The sequence below is a fragment of the Acomys russatus genome, chromosome 4 (genome assembly GCF_903995435.1).
Source record: "Acomys russatus chromosome 4, mAcoRus1.1, whole genome shotgun sequence".
Taxonomy (NCBI): domain Eukaryota; kingdom Metazoa; phylum Chordata; class Mammalia; order Rodentia; family Muridae; genus Acomys; species Acomys russatus.
Genome location: NC_067140.1, coordinates 579506 through 597951, shown reverse-complemented (window position 1 = coordinate 597951; position 18446 = coordinate 579506). Strand labels below are relative to the sequence as shown.

The following is an 18446-nucleotide window of genomic DNA, read 5'->3' as shown; positions in this document are numbered from 1 at the left end:
TAGTCTTTTACAGCTTCAGCACTGTTTAAAAGTCAAAAGTTCAACCAGGCATGATGGTGCACACCTTTGATCGCAGCACTTGGGAGGCAGAGGCAGGTGGATCTCAAAAGCCAAAAAAAAAAGGTCAAAAGTTCACTTAACATTTAATACCCTGTGGAATAAAAATAAAAAAGCAGATCACATACTTCCAACATACAATGGCACAGAATATACATTACCATTCCAAAAGAGAAGAAAGGGAACATAGTGAGGAAATACCAAACCATAGCAAACTGAAAACCAGCTGGGCAAACTCCAAACTCTGCACCTCCATGTCTGCTGTCAAAGTGCTCTTCAGACCTCCAACCCTTTTCAGCTTTGTTGAATACAATGTATTTCTCTCTCTTGGGCTGATTTCACACCCAGTTTACAGCCCTCCTTGGCGGGTATCCCATGACTATGGCATCTCCAATATGGTGAGATCTCCAACACAATCCAGGCTTCGTCTTCACAGCTTCACGTGATGGCCTTTCTGCAGCAACACCCCTGACTGACGTACAGCTGGCCTCAATGGCTTTCCCTAGCCTTGGAGGAAGATCCCACAGCTCCTTTCTTGTATTTTTTGTTTGTTTGTTTGAGACAGGGTTTCTCTGTGTAGCCTTGGCTGTTCTGGACTCGCTTTGTAGACCAGGCTGGCCTCAAACTCACAGCGATCCACCTGCCTCTGCCTCCGGAATGCTGGGATTAAAGGTGTGTGCCACCACGCCCGGCTCCTTTCTTATATTTTTGACTCTAAAGCCAGAACCACAAGACCAAAGCTGCCATGTTCTGCTGCTTTGTGGGGCTGGAACTTGGCCCCCTTTTCAGTTACATTTGCATCAGCTTTCTGTTGTTGATGGTTTCCCTCACTACTTAAGCTTTTCTTTCGTTCTTTTTCACAAGCTGGAAGCTTAGCTGGGTGGGGCCATGCCCTTAAGTCACCGCTCCCCCTGTTGCAGTTAGCATCAGGCTTTTCTCTAAGCTTTTTATCTCCTTGGGCACTGGATTTAGCTCCACGACAATTCCAGCTTGATCCTTTTCATTATAGAGCTACAGAAGAATGATTACTGATTCCCGCTCTACAGGGTCACCTTAAAATCCCCCCTGTCAAAGCCCTTCTTCCAAAACTCTTCAATTTAGTCTCAGGCAGATTTTTAGGACAAGAGCAGAAAGCAGCCACATGCTTTGCCAAAATATCACAAGAATGGCCCCTAGCCCATTCTTCCTCTCTGAAACGTCTTGAGGTGGGCCCACATTTATCTCAGCATTACTGCCCATGTTCCTGCTAGTATGCACTACCTTTAAACTTTAGCATTCATGTGCTTTTTTATTCAAAGTCCCAAAGTCCATATTTTGCCAACAAGCAGCATGGTCAGGCCTGTTACAGCAGTACTCAACTCCTGGTACCAACTTCTGTCTCGGTCACTGTTCTATTTGCTCTGAACACACACCATCTCTGCCCCAGACAGCCTCTGGCTGGGAACTGGTCTGTCTCCTTGCCTCTGGGATAGCTAGGAAACCCTTGCCACCTGACAGGTCAGACCAGGGCCGACCCGAGTCTTGGTGTCTCCAGCAGCTCCCCTTCTCTTCCTGCAGTGTAACCCAGTGATGATTGATGCCATCAAGGTTTCTGCTGCTCGCAGGGCCCGATACTTCTGGGGTAACCTACCTGGGATGAACAGGTAAGAGCCCTGTGACAGGTGACAGATAGCTAAGTTATATAAGGTCTGCTTTGAAGTTCTAGTCTTCTTGAAAGTCCTGGCTGTAGGTCACTCTGGAGCACTGGAGCAGGACCCCTTGGGCAGCCACCTTGCTCTAGGTGCAGGTGGCTGTTTCTCAAGGTCCCCACAACGACTGTGAGGACTGTGAAGCCGCTCTGTTCTTCCTGCTGTGCCAAGGCTTCCATTGCAAATGTTAAATGTCAAAGACACCATTCCTTCTGCCCCTGAGATGAAGTGGGCAATGTGGTGACCAACCAGAGGGCAGAGCTGAGGAGTCAAACAGTAACACAGACACTGGCTCCCTGCAGCTTTCTCAGACAGCAGCATTTTCCACCCTTTAAAATTTGTTTTTGAGATTTTAATTTAATGATAACATTCCTCCCTCCAAGTCCTTATATGCCTCCCTGCTCTCCTTCAAATTTATGGTCTTTTTTTTTTATCAATTGTTATTGTATGCATATATGTATTTGTATGTAAATATATATTCCTAAATACAACGTGCTGTATCTCTATAATGTTACTTGTATGTGAGTTTTCAGGACTGATTATTTGGCCCCGGACAACCAATTGGTGTGCTGCCTCTCCCACTCCCAGATTTCCTCAGTTGTCTATAGTTCTTTGTGTAGAGCTGAGGCCTCATGGGCTTTTCCTTGTCCAGTTTGGCATGTTCATTGGTGTCATCCTTGTTTATCTCACATTTGGATAGTCATAACCCAGTGTTTAGTCCTCACTTTTAGACATAAAACAAGTGGCCCTGCAGATGCCTCCATAGCTTATCATTTGTGGTTTCAAGAACAGCTTGCTAACTAAGAGCAAATGTGACTATAGTGACCATCCCAGAAATGCAAACAAGTTAAGCTCTGAAACACTTTCAGAAGGATGTGGTAGAAGCATACATTTTGGGAATTTGGCAAATTATGGACAGAGGTCATAAGGTCCTGGAACAGCTTGGAGATTTTTCTTAGATATTGTAAATTTTAAAAATTCAGTTTAAAAGTGTTTCAAATTCAAATAATATTGTTTTTAATCTCTTGGATAGTTAAGATTTATTCAGGCAACTATTTAATTAAAATGTACCATGTTCTTATTTGGAATTATATGGGCTGGTTTATTCAACATTCAGGGTCTCCCTGCCAAGCACTGTATTGCTGCCAGTTTGAAGGAGGACACGATGATGTCAGTGCCTCTTGTAGAGTGGACATATTAGTGGGAGGGGTAGAGAACACAGTGAGTGATTGTATGTTCATGGTTGGGGAGGTGGCATTGGAAAGTAGGAGTGTGAAAGGAGAGGCTTCATCCAACAGAACTGAAGAAATGGAGTTATTCCAGGTAGAAGAGAGGGCTCTGGAATAGACGGTGGGGGGCACCCCCAGACTGGCTTGGGGGTCAGTGTTCTTAGGTTACAAGTGGCTTGGAAAGAGAGATGTAAGTGCAGTGCAGGCCTGATACACAGTGCTGCTTAGTTATATGACGGCAGAGGACGTTACAAGAGAGTAATTGCTTAAACTAATTAAAATTAAACTATATGATGTCTGGTAGAAGAAGGAAATAGAGAACAGGTACGGGGACACCAGTGAGGTGGTGCATTGCAGGAGGTGAGATGGCCAGTTATTACGCTGTGTCCCAGAAGGTGCCATCCAGTGAGAAAACAAAAGAAGTTGGTGGCAGTGACCTTTGGAGTTTTTGGCATGGCAGGGTATCTGGGCATTTCTTCACACATTTGGTGGCTTCCAGGATCTGAAGATGGGCTGCTGTAAGTGAGATCTGCTGGGTGACACTGTGGGTGACAGTTGGGCTGAGGCCTGAATCATCTAGTTTGTGAAGATCTTTTCACTACATAGCCCTGACTGGCCTGGGACTCCTTATGTAGACCAAGGTGGCCTTGAACTCACAAAGATCCGCCTGCTTCTGCCTCCTTAGTGCTGGGATTAAAGGTGTGCGCCACCACGCTCAGATGTTTGTATGAATCTTAATCTTTGAATCTATATAACACTGATATTCCCATATCCTTTTTCTCCTGACCCCTCACCTCATTTATGTCCATAGAGGGACATAAAAGGGGACAGGAGGAGTTTTTGGTACGAGCCTGATGGCCGGAGTTTGACCCCTAGAACCCCGTAAAGGTAGAAAGAGAGAATTGACTCTACAGAGTTGTCCTATGATCTCCACACATATACTGTGGCATACACATCCATACACATTAAACACATATATGCACATTAGTAGTAAATACATTAAAAAAAAAAGAATTAGGGCTGCCATTGCATAGCTGGAAGGTGTGTTCAAGGAAAATGCTTGGTGTCACTCCTGGGCCCTCTGTGGCATTGATTCTTTTTTTCTTTTTGACTTTGAAGTTCCCAACTGGGGCCATAATGGTGTTGATGGCCCTGCACACAGATATTGTGATGACCTGTGGTTCTGTCTCTTGCCCTGTCAGCTTATTTGTCTGCATTTGCAAAACAGGTTGCCAGAGGGAAAGTGAAAGTTTGAATTCTTTTGAGGATGGCATCCAATTGAAAGCCTCCTGAGCATCATTTCCTAAGTGTGGGATATTCATATGATGGTGACTCACCAACATCTAGAGCTGTGGTCCTCAACCTTCCTAGTGCTGTGACCCTTTAATACAGTTCCCATGTTGTGGTGACCCCCACCCCACCCCACCCCCTATCATGAAATTACTTTCATTGCTACTTCAAAACAGTAATTTTGCTACTGTCATGAATTATAATGTAAATATTTATATTTTCTAGTAGTCTTAGATGACTCCTGGGAAAGGGTCATTCAACCCCCAAAGGGGCTGTGACCCACAGGTTGAGAACCTTTCATCTAGACCAAGTGTCTCTATCAAATTTGCGTGGTCTAAACTTAGAGTCCTTCTGGAGTGACTGGGGTGTACTCTTCAGGAACTTGGGGGCCCTTGGCCTTACTACACAGACTTGTGTGTTTTTATCCTGTGATCGAACATGGCCACTGCCAGAGTACCCTTGCACAAGTCACCCGCTCTGTCAGAGGAGGGGACTTGTGAGGTCTCTTGCTTGGCCCTCCAGTGCAGGCCCTGGAGAGTGACGGGTTTTGGCTGTTCCCAGGCCCGTGATAGCTACAAAGAACGATAAACTAGAGCTGCAGGACTGCTTGGAGTTCAGCAGGACAGCAAAGGTAAGATGCAGAGTGCTCTGCCACACTGTGACCTTGGCTCTGTCCACCACACTGTGACCTTGGCTCTGTCCACCACACTGTGACCTTGGCTCTGTCCACCACACTGTGACCTTGACTCTGTCCACCACACTGTGACCTTGGCTCTGTCCACCACACTGTGACCTTGGCTCTGTCCACCACACTGTGGCCTTGACTCTGTCCACCACACTGTGGCCTTGGCTCTGTCCACCACACTGTGACCTTGGCTCTGTCCACCACACTGTGGCCTTGACTCTGTCCACCACACTGTGACCTTGGCTCTGTCCACCACACTGTGACCTTGGCTCTGTCCACCACACTGTGACCTTGGCTCTGTCCACCACACTGTGACCTTGGCTCTGTCCACCACACTGTGACCTTGGCTCTGTCCACCACACTGTGACCTTGGTCCACCACACTGTGACCTTGGCTCTGTCCACTGCACCATGACCGTGGCTCTGTCCACCACACTGTGACCTTGGCTCTGTCCACCACACTGTGACCTTGGTTCTGTCCACCACACTGTGACCTTGGCTCTGTCCACCACACTGTGACCTTGGCTCTGTCCATGTGGCTCCTGCTCATTCCGCACAGACTCCTGGTGCTGGGTTTCTTTCCCCACAGAACAGTTCTGTCTCTTCCTCAAGTACAGAGTAGATGTTCTCATAAATGAGTGAGAAATGCAGCCGGGCTCAGCAGAGCCTCTGCTGCAGACGGTCTTGGCAGTAACGAGCAGTGGTGGCTGCGGCTGCAAGAGGCTGTGCTGTGAAGTCCCAGGCCCACAGGAAGGAAGGCCTCCATGTGCCTGCTGCTCCATGTCTGCGTAAGGCAAAGGCCTAGTGCTCCAGCTCTGGTTGGCCCATCTGCGTCTGGAAGGCTTTTGCTCTTTCATGACCCCTTCGATCAGTAACTGATGTCTTGGCCATGTGATCCTTCATGGTCACTTTTGGCTACAGTTTATGTGGCTGGTTCTTCCTTTAGGAACTTGGCATTTGTGGAAAGCATAAAGAATCCTTTCAAGCCTGTCTTTGTCTTCTCCCTGTGTATCTCTGTCCCTGCCACCTCTCCCAGCTCATGCCCTCTATTCTCTCTGGATGCTTCTGAGCCTGACTCCCTTGGGAGCCTTCTGAGCTCACCCCGTGATGTTGTTTTGTTCTCCAGTTAAAGAAAGTGCAGACAATAACCACTAAGTCGAACTCCATCAGACAGGGGAAGAACCAGCTTTTCCCTGTAGTCATGAATGGCAAGGATGACATTTTGTGGTGCACTGAGCTCGAAAGGTGAGAATATTAATTACCTTTCTATTGCTGTGATAAGACACTAGGACCAAGGACATTTATAAAGCAAAGAGGGTTTTTTGTGTGTGTGTGTGTTCCAGAGAGGTCAGAGCCCATCATGGCAGCAGGCATGAGGGCTGGAGTCACAACTGAGAACTTACATCTTGAACTGCAATCATGAAAGCACAGAGTGAGCTAGAGATGGCGGAGTCTTTAAACTCACAAAGCTCTCCCCTAGTGACATACCACAGCAAGGCCATATCTTCTAAACCTACCCAAACAGCACCGCCAACTAGGGACTGTATTCAAGTGTCTGAGACTGTGGGGGTATTTATCACTCTCATCACCACAGTGGAGGTGTGGAGGGGAGTCCGTGGGGAATGTGTAGTCAGGACCCATACACACAGCAGTTCCTCAGGGTCCTGCTGGCCCTGTGTTGTGGGGTCTGCATAATAATGCCTTTTCAGAACTTGTCCTTATTTTCCCGCAGAAATGGTGGCGCGGTGGGGATGAGAAATCTCAGGCATCAGGTTATTAGATGGCACCACTTCTCTGTCACCTGTACTGCCCTTACATGTTCCTGTCCCCACTTTCGGGGTTCTTAGGAAAACAGGAAGTCTTACAACTCTCCTTGCTACACTCCTCACAGGACATCTGCTTCCTCCTTGGGCACAATCTGAATTTAACCTCTTACACTTAATTGGACTAAGTTTTCTATTGTTGGAGATCTGTCTCTTGCTTTTCAGGTCTTTTTTTTTTTTTTTTTTTTTTTTTTTTTTCTTAAATGTAGCTATGTTCTGAAGATTTTTAAAAATTAATTTATTTATTTATGAGTGCTCTATCTCCATGTATGCCTGCATGCTAGAAGAGGGCATCAGATCACATTATAGATGATTGTGAGTCACCATGTGGTTGCTGGGAATTGAACTCAGGACCTCTGGAAGAGCAGACAGTGCTCCTAACCACTGAGCCATCTCTCCAACCTGTTCTGAAGATTTTTCTATTGACTATTTTCATTACAAACCTCAGCTCTGAGTTTATTTCTTCTTTAACAAATAGTTTCAATAGAAATGTAATTTTTTTTTTTAGAGGGCAAAGGCAAAGTTCTTTAGGCCAGAACTCAGCCTAGAACTCGGTATGTAGCCTAGGTTGGCTGCAAATGATCTTGCTTCAGTCTCCCAATATATCCTGAGTGCTGCACTACAGGCCTGGACCACTGTACATAGCCTAGAAAGTTAATTTCTGGGCTGGTGAGAGGGACTAGCTGGTAAAGGTACTTGTCACACAAGCTAGGCAACCTTAATTGGGCCCAGGAAAGTTGTCCTCTGATGTCCACACACACTTTGTGGTGCATAGGTGCCCAAATACATATACACATGCATATACAATAATTAAACTCAAATAATAAAAAAAACAGCAGTTTCTGATTAGTAGAAAAACTGTAGATAACATTGCTCAGTCTCTCTGTGAAGTGGAATGGAATGTTCTGGATTTGGAAAGGCTAGCATAAAGTGGGATTTTTGTGATTATTATATCTCAGAGATGCGATTCTGAGGCTTGGTGTAGAACGATGACACAATGGTTTTTATTTTTTATTTAAGTAATTTATTCGGATTACATCTCAATTGTTAGCCCCTCGCTTGTATCTTCCTGTTTCCCCTTTCCTTCCCTCTTTTATCCTATTCCCTTCCCCTAGGTCTGTGAGAGAAGGGAACCTCCTCCCCCACCATATCACAGCCTATCAGGTCTCTTCCTGGTAGCCTGCTTACTCTTCCTCTGAGTGTCACCAGGTCTCCCCACCAAGGGGAAGTGGTGAAATAGGGAGCACCAGAGCTCATGTCAGAGTCAGTCCCTGCTTTCCACACAACTGTGGAGAATGTGCTGTCCATTGGCTAGATCTGGATAGGGGTTTTAGGTTTGCTGCATACATTGTCCTTGGCTGGTACAGTAGTTTGAGTAGATCCGCCTGTCTTAATGGTCTTCTTTTAGCTTTCTAGGACCCTCTGGATCCTTCTATTTCCCCATTCTCCCTTACCTCTCTCACCTGGAGTCCCAATAGGAAGTCCCAGTATCTATCCCGATCTCAGGCTAAGGGGAGACTTTCAGGGGACATCTCTGTTGGGCTAATGTCCAATTATAAGTGAGTATATGTCATGTGTATCTTTCTGAGTCTAGGTTAACTCACTCAGGATGATCATTTCTAGTTCCATCCATTTGCCTGCAAATTTCAGGATTTTCTTTTTTTCTTTAAGATTTATTATTTATTATTATGTATACAGAGCTCTGCCTGCATGTACATCTGCAGGCCAGAGGAGGGTATCAGATCACATTATAGATGGTTATGAGTCACCATGTGGTTGCTGGGAATTGAACTCATGACCTCTGGAAGAACAGTCAGTGCTCTTAACCGCTGAGCTATCTCTCCAGCCCCTGATTTCCTTGTTTTTAATAGCTGAGTAGTATTCCATAGTGTAAATATACCACAGTTTCTTCATCCATTCTTTGACTGAGGGACATCTAGGTTGTTTCCAGGTTCTGGCTATTATGAATAAGGTTGCTATGAACATGGTTGAGCATATGTCTTTGTTGTGTGGTGGAGCATCTTTTGGGTATATCCCAAGGAGTGGAATAGCTGGGTCTTGAGGATGTCAAAAGCAATCCTGGGGTCAACCACTGGCCCACTGATACTGTTTCTAGAACCAGGTTATAAGCATTCCTTTCTTTAAAATGTGGATTGGTGTTTTGCTTCTATATATGCCATAGACAGACTCTGAATTCTAAGTTGCACTAAACTGAACTGGGGTTGAAAATCTGGTCTGCTGTGGGGTGTGTGTTTGTGTGTGTGTGTGTGTGTGTGTGTGTGTGTGTGTGTGTGTGTGAGACCTTGTTCCTTCTTAAAGAAACTGCAGGGCTGTGGCAATGGCTTGTCAGAGAAATGTATGGATTTGAGTTTGACTCAGGTTATGGTAGGCAGAGTAGGAGGATTCCTAGGGATTGCTGGCCGGCCAGCCTAGCCTAAGTCCCAAAAAACCTGCAAGTCCCAAAAGACCTTGTCTCAGAGATAGAGATAGATAGATAGATAGATAGATAGATAGATAGATAGATAGATAGACAGACAGAAAGGCAGACAGAGAGAATGAAAAGAAAAAGGCAGATGCCTGGCTCCTGAGGAGTAACACCTAAGGGCTGAGGGGGACCTCTAGCCAAATGTACATAGACATATGCACCACCCCCAAGGAAACATCAAACTTCTATCATTGTGTTTTGACATCAAATAAAAGTCTGCTGGATGACTGACAATCATTCATGGATTAAATCACACACATCAGGCATTTAAGAACGGTCCCTGCACAGCACAGGAGGACCAGGGGCACTGTCCTAGTGCAGGAGACACAAGACAGCACCAGTGCCCTGTGGCTCAACTATCAGCAGACAGCAAGTGTTCTGAGGAACCAGTGGAACTGGTAGACTAGAAGGTTCCTTTGAGCCCATTAGCCAGGACTGAAGGCCTGGGCAAGAATAGTTGTGGGCAGAGACAGTGGCAGCCTGATGGCTTTCCCAGGCCTGGGCTTCAGAACACAGCTGTTCTTGATGTGTTGGAGACATGGACCTTTCTAATGTTGTGTGTTTTCTCTCTGTACTCTCCCAGGATCTTCGGCTTTCCTGCACACTACACAGACGTGTCCAACATGGGCCGTGGCGCCCGCCAGAAGCTGCTGGGAAGGTCCTGGAGTGTGCCAGTCATCAGACACCTCTTCGCCCCCTTGAAGGACTACTTTGCATGTGAATAGTTCTACCCAGGACTGGGGAGCTCTGGGGTCTTGGGGTTAATGCCAGGCATTAGGAGTCATACTGGTCTTTGAAACAGCCTAGCTCTGCCCTTCCTCAGTTTACCTTTGTGAGGTTCTCACTCTATACTTAGCTGTCTTCTGCTCAGTGGGAGCAGAGCCTCCTGGCCCTATGGGGAAACATCCTTATGCACAGCTCAGACTGGCAGCTTAAAGTGGCCCAACATGGTTCTTAAGTTCTCTGTACTTAAAACTTTAAAACTAAGCCAGGCAGTGGTGGCGCACGCCTTTAATCCCAGCACTTGGGAGGTAGAGGCAGGCGGATCTGTGAGTTCAAGGCCAGCCTGGTCTATAGAGTGAGTTCTAGGACAGCCAGGGATACACAGAGAAACCCTGTCTCAAAAAAATCAACAACAACAACAATAACCCCAACCAACCAACCAAACCAAAACCCAAACCAAACAATGCAAGAGTTGTGTGGCAGCATGGGAGAAACTTGCTTTGTTTCAACAATTTTTGCTGCTTTTTAGGCTGAAAGATGACAGATGCATACAGTTTATCTTCTTGTTTAATTAAAGTCAACATCTCTCTACAATAATCTTGTCTGCACTTTGTTCTTCTGTGGGAGTGTGCTGTTGGTTATCCATGCATCAAGCACAGGGATGCCTGTACAGGTCACCAGGGGCTCATGGAGCTTGAGATTTACTGCAGTGTTCTCAAGACTCCACAGCACCAACAACCCCTGGGAGGCTTCTGACAGTCCTTGCTATTGGCCCTGTCCACAGCCCTCTGCTTTACTTGATTCTGTGCTAGCGAGGACAGCAGGCTAGAAAGGCCTATCTAAACCTTCTAGTTTCTTTTCTGTTGCTTGGGCCTGCTGGACCTAGTGGCACAACTTTAGTCCAGCATTGGGAAGGCAGAGGCAGGGGTTTCTTCATGTCTTCCTATCAAGTTCCAGGCCAGCTAAGGCTACACAGTGAGACCCTATCTAAAACAAAACACCCCCTCCACCAAAAGAAAACAGAAATGGAAAAAACAAAAACAAAACAAAAATCCTACATTCTGACCAAAAGCAACTTAGAAAGGGTTTATTTGTCTTGCCCTTCCAGGTCACACACCATCATCACTGAGAGAGGTCAGGGCAGGAACTCAAACAGGATCTGAAGCAAAACCGTGTAAAAATGCTGCTTCCTGGCTCGCTCACTGGTTAACTCAGCTAGCTTTCTTATACCGCCCAGGCCCACTTGCCTAGGCATAGTGCTGCCTGCCGTGGCTGGGCGCCACATTAATCATCAATCAAGGCAATTTTCCACAGACGTTGCCATGGGCCAGTCTCATTTGGGCACTCCTTCAGTGGTGACTCTAGGTTGTGTCCAGTTGACAATACAAATTAACCTAGGACATTTAGCAAAGGCTTGACTGTGACGCCCATTTGGAGATTTCTTAGGAAGCTCACAAAGGTAACACCCATGCAGAAGAACGTGAGTCCTGATTTCTACAGTTCTGCATGACTTCCATGGGATTCTGTTGATCCTTGCTTCCCAAATGTCCAGTTGGTATGGTGCAGGGCAGCTGCCTTTAGTGACTAGACTGGCTGGGAATGGCTCTTGTCATTCTGACAAGCTTTTTGAGCTTTTAATTTCATTTATCATATTATTATTATTACTATTAATTATTATTAATTATGTGTGTGTGTGTTTAGCACATCATGTGTGTGGAGGTCACAGGACAACTTTGTGGAATGGGTTCTTCTTCCACTTTACATAGGCCCTGGGCACCAAACTTATGTTATCAGATGTGTGCGGCAGGCATCATTACCCATTGAGCCATCTTACAGGCACCCAACAATCTTTTATCTAGACTGTGGTTTACAGGAAGTTGAATGCCCAGACTAATGTCATACTTGTTGGTCATCTAAAGATGTACCTGTTCCCTCACACTCAAAACTGCAACTGCCTTAGGTAGCTCCTCCTTCGTTTAGCTGGGGCCAGCTAGCAACTGAGGCGTCCCACACCCAGAGCCCATCATGACATGCTCCAGCCTTCAGTTAAGATGAGGGGGTCAAGAAGAGCATCCTTCAGTTACTAGCATGCAGACTAGAGGGTAAAAAGTGCATGTGGCCCTGTATCAGCCTCACACTGACTTCTCTGCCTCACGGTGTAACGTGGCTTGTAACGGTACCTTCATAGGTCGGGGTTGCATAGAGTCTGGCCCAGGGTTAACTAGTCACAGCCAGAGTAGGGAAGAAGCTCTGTGAGTGGAAGGATGGGAAACCACAGAGGTTATTAGAAAGCCAGGACAGCCCTGGTGAGATTTGCCATGGTGACACCACTGGCAATTAGCAAAAGACCGGGCCTAGATACCCTACCCTCTGAGGACTTCAGACTCGAGGGATGGCTGTCGCACAATTAGGCCATCTTGTGTACAGCACTGTACCAAATGCCAGGACAAGATGAAGCAGAATAAACAGCTCCCTCCTCAGAACCGCAAGAGAAGAGACCGACTGGCTCTTCAGGTGAGGGGCTCTGGGGTGTCCAGGTTTGCTTGTGGGGAAGCTGGTGGAGGTTTGGGGTGGGGTGGGGGGGGTCGTCATCTGTAACTTTCCTCAGGATGGCCTGGGCTGTGTGACAATGGGGGAGCATGACCATATTGGGACAAAGGTTGGAGCTGGTGTTCCATGGTTGGAGCTCTTGGAGCGCTCTTGTGGGTTTGCATCCAGGGTCTGACAATCTGCTGTGTTGCCTGGAGCAGATGCCTTGATTTCTGGAGCTTTTCATTTCACATTTGAGAGGTGAGAGTGATACGTCCTGTATACTTTATAGGTTAGTGAAGTCCATGAGCGAGACCTGGAGGAAACGTTTTTCTTCGTGCCTTATAGGCTGCAAACCTTGCACTTGTAATAGACGGCATTAAGAAAATGACGGCCATCTGTCATCTCAGTGCTGATGGCAGCAAGGACGGTGGTAATGAGAGCAACAAGCAATGATTATGAATTATGAAGTCCTTAAAAAGGATGGGACAGTATTGCCCAGATGTGCAGCAGCTGTCCAGAAATTGCACCAGATGTTAGTGCTGGAAACAGAGGGCATCGAGGTAGGTCTTAGTGTCCCTTGTTAGGGAAGAAGTGAGGTGCTTTTGGGTGTGAAGTAAGGATCTTGTCTGGTCTTCAGGATCTGGCCCTGGGTCAGTTTTGTGGCTGTGTGGTGGTGGTGGGGTGAGCACCAGGCACATGACTCTCCTACTCTTCTTCCATCTCTCTTGTTTTCTGGCTAAGTGATTTAGCGTCTGCACTGGAATGTTCTTGGTCCTTTATTCCTCTCTGGAGCCAGATTATCTGGGTTCCTGTATTGGTGGCCCATTTGTTCATGTGAGCAAGGGTGTTTTGGTATCTTCTTTGGGTCTCTGTACTACTCCCCTTCTATGGATTCTCAGCTTCTCAGGGCTAGTGTGTGGCTCCAGCGACTGGGAAGCATGGCTGAGAGCTGTTATTTCCTGCAGTTGAATCCTCCTAGTAAGTGCTGGGAGGCCACTGTGATTATAGGGGAGAGCTGGGAGAGGCCCTTTCACAGGGCCACACAGCTGTCAGGCTTAGGATCAGCAAGTCTGGATGCCTAAAGCCAGCCTACACTTGCTCCTCGATTCAGCCTGTGTCTTGTTTTGCTTTGGTTTGGTGGAACTTAAAAATTCCCTGATGCCTCTGACACTTGTACAATTTGCTGCCTTCTAGCTACCTTTCCACGTTTTACGCCGCCCAACCGCCTTCTTTCTCACCTCTTACCTTGCTTCCTCCCTTTCTTCTTCTGCCAAAACTTATTGAGTTTAACAAAGTGGGAATTAAGCTGGGTGTAGTGGCACATGCCTTTAATCCCTGTACTTGGAAGGCAGAGGCAATCGGATCTCTGTGAGTTTGAGGCCAGCCTGGTCTTCAAAGAGAGTCCAGAACACCTAGGACTGTTATACAGAGAAACCCTGTCTAGAAAAAACAAAAAATCCAAAACCCCCAAAACCAAAAACTTGGAATTAATTTTTTTATGAAATTTATTTATTTTTCAAGATAAGTCTCACTGTGTAATCCTGGCTCCATCCTGGAACTCACTCTGTTGACCAGGCTAGCCTTGAATTTAGAGATCTGCCTACCTCTGCCTCCTGAGTACTGGGATTAAAGGAATGTGCCACCACCACCACCTGGCAAATTAATTTTGTTTGTTTGTTTTTGTTTTTTGAGACAGGGTTTCTCTGTGTAGCCTTGGCTGTCCTAGACTTTCTTTGTAGACCTGGGTGGCCTTGAACTCACAATGATCCATCTGCCTCTGCCTCCTGAGTGCTGAGATTAAAGGCGTGCGGCACCATGCCCGGCTTTAAATTTTTATATTATTACTTTATTTGTGTGTGGGTGTGTGAGGGCTGACAAGTGGAGGTCAGAAAACAATTTGTAGGCGTCAGCTCCTTCTTTCTATGATGTGGGTTCTGGGCACGGAATTTAAGTCATCAGTGCTTTTACCCATTGTGTCAACTCACTGGCCTTGAAACTTGGAGTTTTAAAGTAATTTTAGAGTTACAGTAAAGTTACAGGGCTATTGTGCAAAGTCCCATAATGTCCACTGCTCAGACTCCCACGGAAAAGCATTTTGTAGAAATGCTATGCCCTGCCATTGGTTTTTAGATCAATACCCATTGTGTGCATGTGTGCACACATACATAGAGACCAGAAGTCAACATCAGTGTCTTCCTCAATCACACACTACCTGGAGCTCACAGATTTGGCTAGAACACTTGGTTAGCAAGCTCCACGGACACTCCTGTCTCTACCTCCCCAGTGCTGGAACTATAGCTACTTCCTGCCATGTCTGGCTTTATATGCATATACTGATATGTGTCTATATTTGTATCTGTATATGTCTCTATATGTACTATATCATGATTGCTTGTATTCTTGGCACTTGGGACACAAAGGCAGGACTATTTCTGCAAAATAAAAGCCAGCACGGTCTAGAGAGTGAATTCCGGTCTGGGACATGTAGCAGGGCTCTGACTTCAGCAGCAGCAACAGGAACAAAAATGTGGCATGCGTGCGCGCGTGCATGTGTGTGCGCACGTGTTTGTGTGTGTGCGCGTGTGTATGTGTGTGTGTGTGTGTGTGTGTGTGTGTGTGTTATTGGCCTTGAAATTGTGATCCTCTTGCTTTCAGCTCCAAAGTGCTGGCATTAGAGGCTGGGTCACCCAAAAGGTTTCTCTGACAGGACGGAATTCTATTTTCCACTTATTTTCTCATCAAAACTTAATGAGATGAAAATAAGCTTGGTGTGTTAATTACTTTTCTTTTTCTTTTTGGTTTTTCGAGACAGAGTTTCTCTATGTAATAGGCATGGCTGTCCTGGATTCGCTTTGTAGACCAGGCTGCCCTTGAAACTCTCAGAGAAACTCCTGCCTCTGCCTCCAGAGTGCTGGGCTTAAGGGTGTGTGCCACCACACCTGGCTTAGTTACTTTTCTTGTCACTGTGAACAAGTCTATCAGGCATGCCAGGATAGCATGGTGACAGGCCTTTCTGTGGAGCTGTGAGTTGATATCCCAGTGGCAGAGGAAGCAGAGGAAGGGGGAATGGTAGCACTCAGGTGATTTCCCTCTTTTCCCCCTTTTTGGTTCAGTCCAGGACCCCAGCCCATGGGAAGGTCCTCCTTAGCATGGGTCTTCCTTCCTCAGTTAAACCACTTGGACAATGTCTTACCCTCACAGCCATGCCTAGACTCCTCTAGTTGACTCTAAATCTAATCAAATTGTCACAAGGATTAGTGGTTATCTTATTTAGGGTTTTATTGCTGTGAAGACACCATGACCAAAGCAACTCTTGTAAAGGACAACATTTAATCGGGGCTGGTTTATAGTTTTAGAGGTTCAGTCCATTATCATTATGGGGGGAAGCATGGCAGTGTGCAGGCAGACGTGGTGCTGGAGGAGTTGAGAGGTCTATATCTTGGTCTGCAAGGCAGCAGAAGGGAGCACTGGATGTGTTTCACACTGGGCATAGCTTGAGCAGTTAAGACCTTAAAGCCCCGCCTTCACACTTCCTCCAACAAGGCCACACCTCCTAATAGTGCCATTCCCTATGGCCAAGCATTCAAACCCGTGGACCTATTCAAACCACTGCAATGGTGGACTGATGAAGCTATTAACTCCTCTCTCTTCTCTATGGGAACTGTCATGGAAGGTAGGTGAGTTTTATTTTAGAAGCTCTGATATCCTGGCACCTCCTAAGACCCCCCGTGCTTCTAGAACTGAGTGTGCACTTCACTCCTGTACTAGAGGCATCCCCACCACTCGTCCCAGACAAGAGGTTATTGCTGTGTATCCCAGACTAGCCTAGAACTCATAGACCTCCAACCTTAGCACCGAAGTGCTAGAATTCCAGGTGTGCAGCACCACACGCCTCTCTTCTGACCTTTCCCACCGATCTCATCCCCACACTAACATCCTTGAGCAATTACTGTGTGCTGGGTGCTAAGAACATGGCTAGAGTGAAACACTTGTCACCCACGCGTGAGGACCGGTGTCTGGATCCTTAGCACCCACACAAAGGCCAGGTGGGCACAGCAGCCCCTTCTGTGATCTCAGCACATGGGAAGCAGAGATGGGGATAACCAGAGCAAGCTGGCTGGCCAGATCAGAGAGCTGGTGAGCTCTGGGTTAAAGTGAGAGACCCTTGTTTCAGGGTATGAGGTAAAGAGTGATAAGAGGAAGACACTTGATATTAACCTAAGCCTCCATACCTGCAGATACATATGTAGGTAGACTGGCACACGTACAAACATGCATGCACACACATATACACATGCATAAAAACATACATACATAAAGGAATAAAAATTTTATACAGATCTATTTTCTCCCAGTGGTGGGTGCTGTAGAGGGAACCAAGGGCTTTGTGCATGTTAGACAATTATTCTACTGTTAAACTATGACCCCAGCCAGTACATATCTCACTGAATTTCAACTCCTAGGAGACAGCGATCCGCCTGCCTCTGCCTCCCAAGTGCTGGGATTAAAGGCGTGCGCCACCACGCCTGGCTTAGATTTTTTTTTTAAAGATCTTTATTATGTATACAGTGCTCTGCCTACATGTACACCTGCAGGCCAGAAGAGGGCATCAAACCACATTATAGATGATTATGTGGTTGCTGGGAATTGAACTCAGGACCTCTGGAAGAGCAGCCAGTACTCTTAACCTCTGAGCCATCTCTCCAGCCCCTTAGATTGTATTTTTAAAAAAGATTTATTCATTATGTATATTGTTCTGATTTCATGTGTGCCTGCATGCCCTGCATGCCAGAAGAGGGCACCAGATCACATTATAGATGGTTGAGCCACCATGCTATTGATGGGAATTGAACTCAGGAGTTTTGGAACAGCAGCCAGTGCTTTTAACATCTGAGCCATCTCTCTAGCCCAAATTACTGTTATTGATGCTTCATTATATTATTATATTTTGTTGTTGTTTTGTTTTTTTGAGAGGGTCTCACATATCCTAGGCTGTACTTAAAGTTCCTGGTCCTTCTGATCCCCTCCAAGTTCTGAGATCACACCATGCCACCATGCTCTGTTGTTTCCTCTTACTTGTATTCCCCTATGCTAACCCTTTTATGAGGGTAATAGCTCAGCTTTTGGGATCAATGTCAACTGTGGGATATCTTCCCATGTGAAGTGAAGTCAAATCTCTTGTGTTATGGTTGGAGTTCTATTCACCATGAAAACTAGCAGTATGCAGACTGGGAATGCAGCCGGAACACCTAGCATGCCTACAGCGTGTGATTCCAACATCACATAAAATGGGTGTGATGGTATACAACTGTTATACCAGCATTCGGGAAGTGGAGGCAGAAGGATCACCAATAATTCATCCATTGCTACCTTGTCAGATTCCTAGCCGTTGGTATGAAAGTTCCCTGGGGGGGGCGTGGGGGAAGAAAGTTCCCTGGGCTTTGGCAATTGGGACTAGGCCCAGATTTTCTGGGAGCCTGGGCACACAATGCAAGCACCTTGCTATACACTACCTTTGCCTAGTCTTCAATCAGATCTATTAGTCAACCAAGATTCGAGGTACTGATGTGTACACTTTGCTTCCTTTGCCAGAGCAGAAATTTTAGGAGGTCAAAGGCTATGTTTGGTTTAGCTCATCCTCAAATGCCTAGCATCTATCTGGCCAGAGAAAATAAATCCTAGCAGCCAGGCATGGTGGTACAGGCCCGTAATCCCAGCATGTGGAAAGCAGCAACAAGAGGCTCAGGAGTTCACGGTTATCCTTGGCTACATAGGAAGCTGGAGACTAGTCTGGGCTATATTTGATACTGTCTCAAAAAAAAAGAAAAAAAAAAAAAAAGGTTTATAAATAGGTGGTATTGAGACTAAGAAACCGTCCTGGGTCCTGAACCCACTTCTGTGATTCTGTCAACTGGCCTCTCTAAGGCAGACCCTC

The 18446-nt window shown here is 46.3% G+C and overlaps 1 protein-coding gene across 1 annotated transcript in view; it reads left to right on the top strand.

Moving 5' to 3' along the window:
- The window catches only part of LOC127188325 (DNA (cytosine-5)-methyltransferase 3C-like), a 32303-nt gene extending 22284 nt beyond the window's left edge, over positions 1 to 10019 (top strand). The window contains exons 14-17 of the mRNA XM_051144811.1: positions 1615 to 1700; positions 4826 to 4895; positions 6075 to 6193; positions 9840 to 10019. Of these exons, the coding sequence (XP_051000768.1) occupies positions 1615 to 1700; positions 4826 to 4895; positions 6075 to 6193; positions 9840 to 9981 (417 nt within the window). The 3' untranslated portion in view covers positions 9982 to 10019. The remainder of the gene's footprint in view (positions 1 to 1614; positions 1701 to 4825; positions 4896 to 6074; positions 6194 to 9839) is intronic.
- Positions 10020 to 18446: the final 8427 nt, after the last annotated feature.